Below are 3,153 nucleotides of genomic sequence, written 5' to 3' on the forward strand. Positions count from 1 at the left end.
TACATACACGCGTGTTTATAGTTGGATTTTAATTTTTGATTTTTTTTTTGTTTTTTTTTCATCTCTTCATAAAGTTACAAGGATCTCGAATGTACTATTATGTATAAAAAAAATATACGTTAATATAATAATATAATATTTTATAATTAAATATGAAACTATGTCTTACTTTTTATTTTTATTCTTAATTGTAATATTATCCATGTATCTTGGATGTGATGTTAGAAATAATGAATAAAATATCTAACACATGTGTTGGATGCGTGAATAAAATATACGCATGTGTTACATTGAAAATAGTTATTAATATTTGTGTAAGGGTAGCGAAGATGAAGTTTAGAAGTATTAAAATACGTTAATAAATTAACTAATTGCTGATAAGTTCAATCCTGTATCAACGGATAACTTTATAGGGCGTCTAAAGTACCATAACAAGATTTTGAATTTTATTATTAGTTCATGTATCCCCGTTCTCTTGAGAAAGTTTTTGGTTTTAGGTTAATAAAATAGTTCGATATTATGTTTGACCTTGGGGACGTCTTAAATTCAGACTGTCCGTCGCCGAACAACCCTTGGATTTTAGAACCTTGGTTCAAATGTCTACTGTGTGTTTATGTTCCTTACAAATTTAAATATATTATTTCTGTTTTATATTACAACGGTAAGAAAATTTTGATATTTTTTGAAACACGAGAAGGTAAACTAATCGCTTATGTCTATCTCTGTTTTCACGTTACGTTTTGACGTAACATAAATCATCCTTTTTTTTTTTGTTTTTTGTTTATTTCGCAAACCTTTTTTGCATTTACTTAAATACTATTACATATTTTAAAAATATACAAACTAAATTATAATTTTTTTCTTTTAAATTACTATATATTATAATATATTTCTTGACAGAGAAAATATTATAAGAGTATATGAAATGAAATATGTAACACACATACACGTAATATATTATTCAATTATTTGAAATATATAAATGAAGTTATTCTTTTTTTAATTTGTTTTTTTATTTGCAATATTGCACGTGTCTTAAAATAAAGTTACGAGCATCGAATGAAATATGTAACATATATCTAAACAAATACGTAATATTGTTGCATATTTTTTGATAAAGAAACATTTACGAGTACGGAATGAAGTATGTAATATTATTTTGCATGAATAAACGAAATTTGTGCTTCCTGTTTTTTTCTTTTTTTTTTCTTTTTTTTTCATAATTAGAATGATATATTATATTTTTTGGTATAAGTAACGGGTATCGAATGAAAGGATCAACGACCTTCGAATATTGTGCAACGATATTCTATAGTATTACTGACGAGCTACTTGTTGCTGCATCTCGATTTAATGCTCGGTAAGACTCTTGAGTTTGGAAAAGTCTAAGTAGTGAGTATATGTACAATACCAAAAGATCCAGCCGAGAAGTATGCTTCCATAATTATAGTCTATTTAAAGATAACACTTTGACAATTCGTTATCGATAATATATGTAATTATCTATCGAAGCACGTCGATCGTTAAACTTTATAGGAACTTTAACTTACGTTGATTGGGAAACTTTAATTATCCAAGTAACGTGTTGCATTTATTGACGAGATTTGTCTTTCATAATCATAAGAAAATAATTAGTTTCTGTCTAACGTTTCAATTTGTAATTTAATATCAAATATCTAATCACTATTAATATATTATATATTATGTATACAATATAATAAATATGATTTGTGTAATTACAAATCTGTATAATACATTTAAATTTATTCAATTGTAATTTTCCATTGTTACGAGTTATGAAACGAATTTATATATCTATAGGTCTAAATATACGTGCAGATTTCACTTGAAATCGTTACGTGATTATCCAATGTTGTATGAGTGGTTTACGTTATTACTAGACAATATACGAACAAATTGTATTTTATGCTTCGTTGTGTACGTTACGAAACCTGCTCGTTTGATAATTCTTTTTATTTTATTCTTCTTTTTTTTCTTTTTTTCTTAGGAACAATTTCTTTTACACACACGTTGACAAATATACTATATAATTTATATCTAAAAAAAAAAAAAAATATGAGACGTGTACCATGCATAATCATAACGTGTTCATATTTTCTCGATAGTATATTTATTAGTTATTACAACAAAAATCTTGATACCCAACTTTTTCTATACAGAGATTACCTTTCAACGTTTTATCTCGATATACGTTGAAAATTAATAGGATACAACGCTCGAGATTACTGATAAAGAAATTTTATAACAGAAAAAAAAACAACAAGATTTTTAACTATACGCGTAACGCGTACCGTGATTAAAAATATTTTAGATATAATATTTTTTGCTAACGTACGAACAATATTGTTCGTATAGTTTTGAAATATTATATTAAACACGTTAGGAAAAATTGGAAAAATATAATTACCCTTCAAAAATTACTACTATCTCAAATGCATTTGGAATTATTAAATATAAAAACAATCATTACACTTTCGTTACAACTATTTTCAATTTGTATAGGAAAATACAAAATTTTAAATTACTATTTTTTAAACATTAAAACGTATCCACAATTTGTTTTCAATTTGAAATCAAAATTTTACATTCAATATTATTCCTTGAATATACTTAACAATAATAATTATTAATATTACTTTATCCTTACTTAAAAATCATGATTTATTCATTTAATCTAGTAGACTATTATCTTTAATCAATAGCAAAAAGAAATAATTTGTTCTTATAGATAGATACAATGTCAGAGTAACACGATCATATTTTTTAAATAGCTACGTAATCGAAAAAAAAACTGATGTGTTTAATTATGTATGCACGTAAGAAGTTATACTTCTTTAGTGTACCAAAACGAATCATAACCTCAATAACCTTAAAAATAACTTCAATTTATCCGCGCCTCGTGTAAATATCGACAACTTCGTGGTGTTGATTTTTCGGTCGCATCTAACCTCACTTTCCAAAACGCGCCAAAAGAAGTATAACTTCAATAAAACATATGAATAAAATCATTATCATCTATTATTTGATATAAGTATCCAATAGATTATCATCTACACAATCAATAATTAAAAAAAAAAGAAATAATGTCTTGTTATAGGTAGATTTAGTGTTAAAGTAAAACGATCGTACTTT

At 25.3% G+C, this 3,153-nt stretch overlaps 1 protein-coding gene across 1 annotated transcript in view; it reads right to left on the reverse strand.

Moving 5' to 3' along the window:
* Nucleotides 1-3,039: 3,039 nt before the first annotated feature.
* LOC106792571 overlaps nucleotides 3,040-3,153 on the reverse strand; it is a 4,139-nt gene continuing 4,025 nt past the window's right edge. The window contains exon 5 of the mRNA XM_014759044.1: nucleotides 3,040-3,071. Coding sequence (XP_014614530.1) covers nucleotides 3,040-3,071 — 32 coding nt within the window. The remainder of the gene's footprint in view (nucleotides 3,072-3,153) is intronic.

This window comes from Polistes canadensis, unplaced genomic scaffold (genome assembly GCF_001313835.1).
Source record: "Polistes canadensis isolate GaletaPanama2010 unplaced genomic scaffold, ASM131383v1 scaffold_10, whole genome shotgun sequence".
Lineage (NCBI taxonomy): Eukaryota > Metazoa > Arthropoda > Insecta > Hymenoptera > Vespidae > Polistes > Polistes canadensis.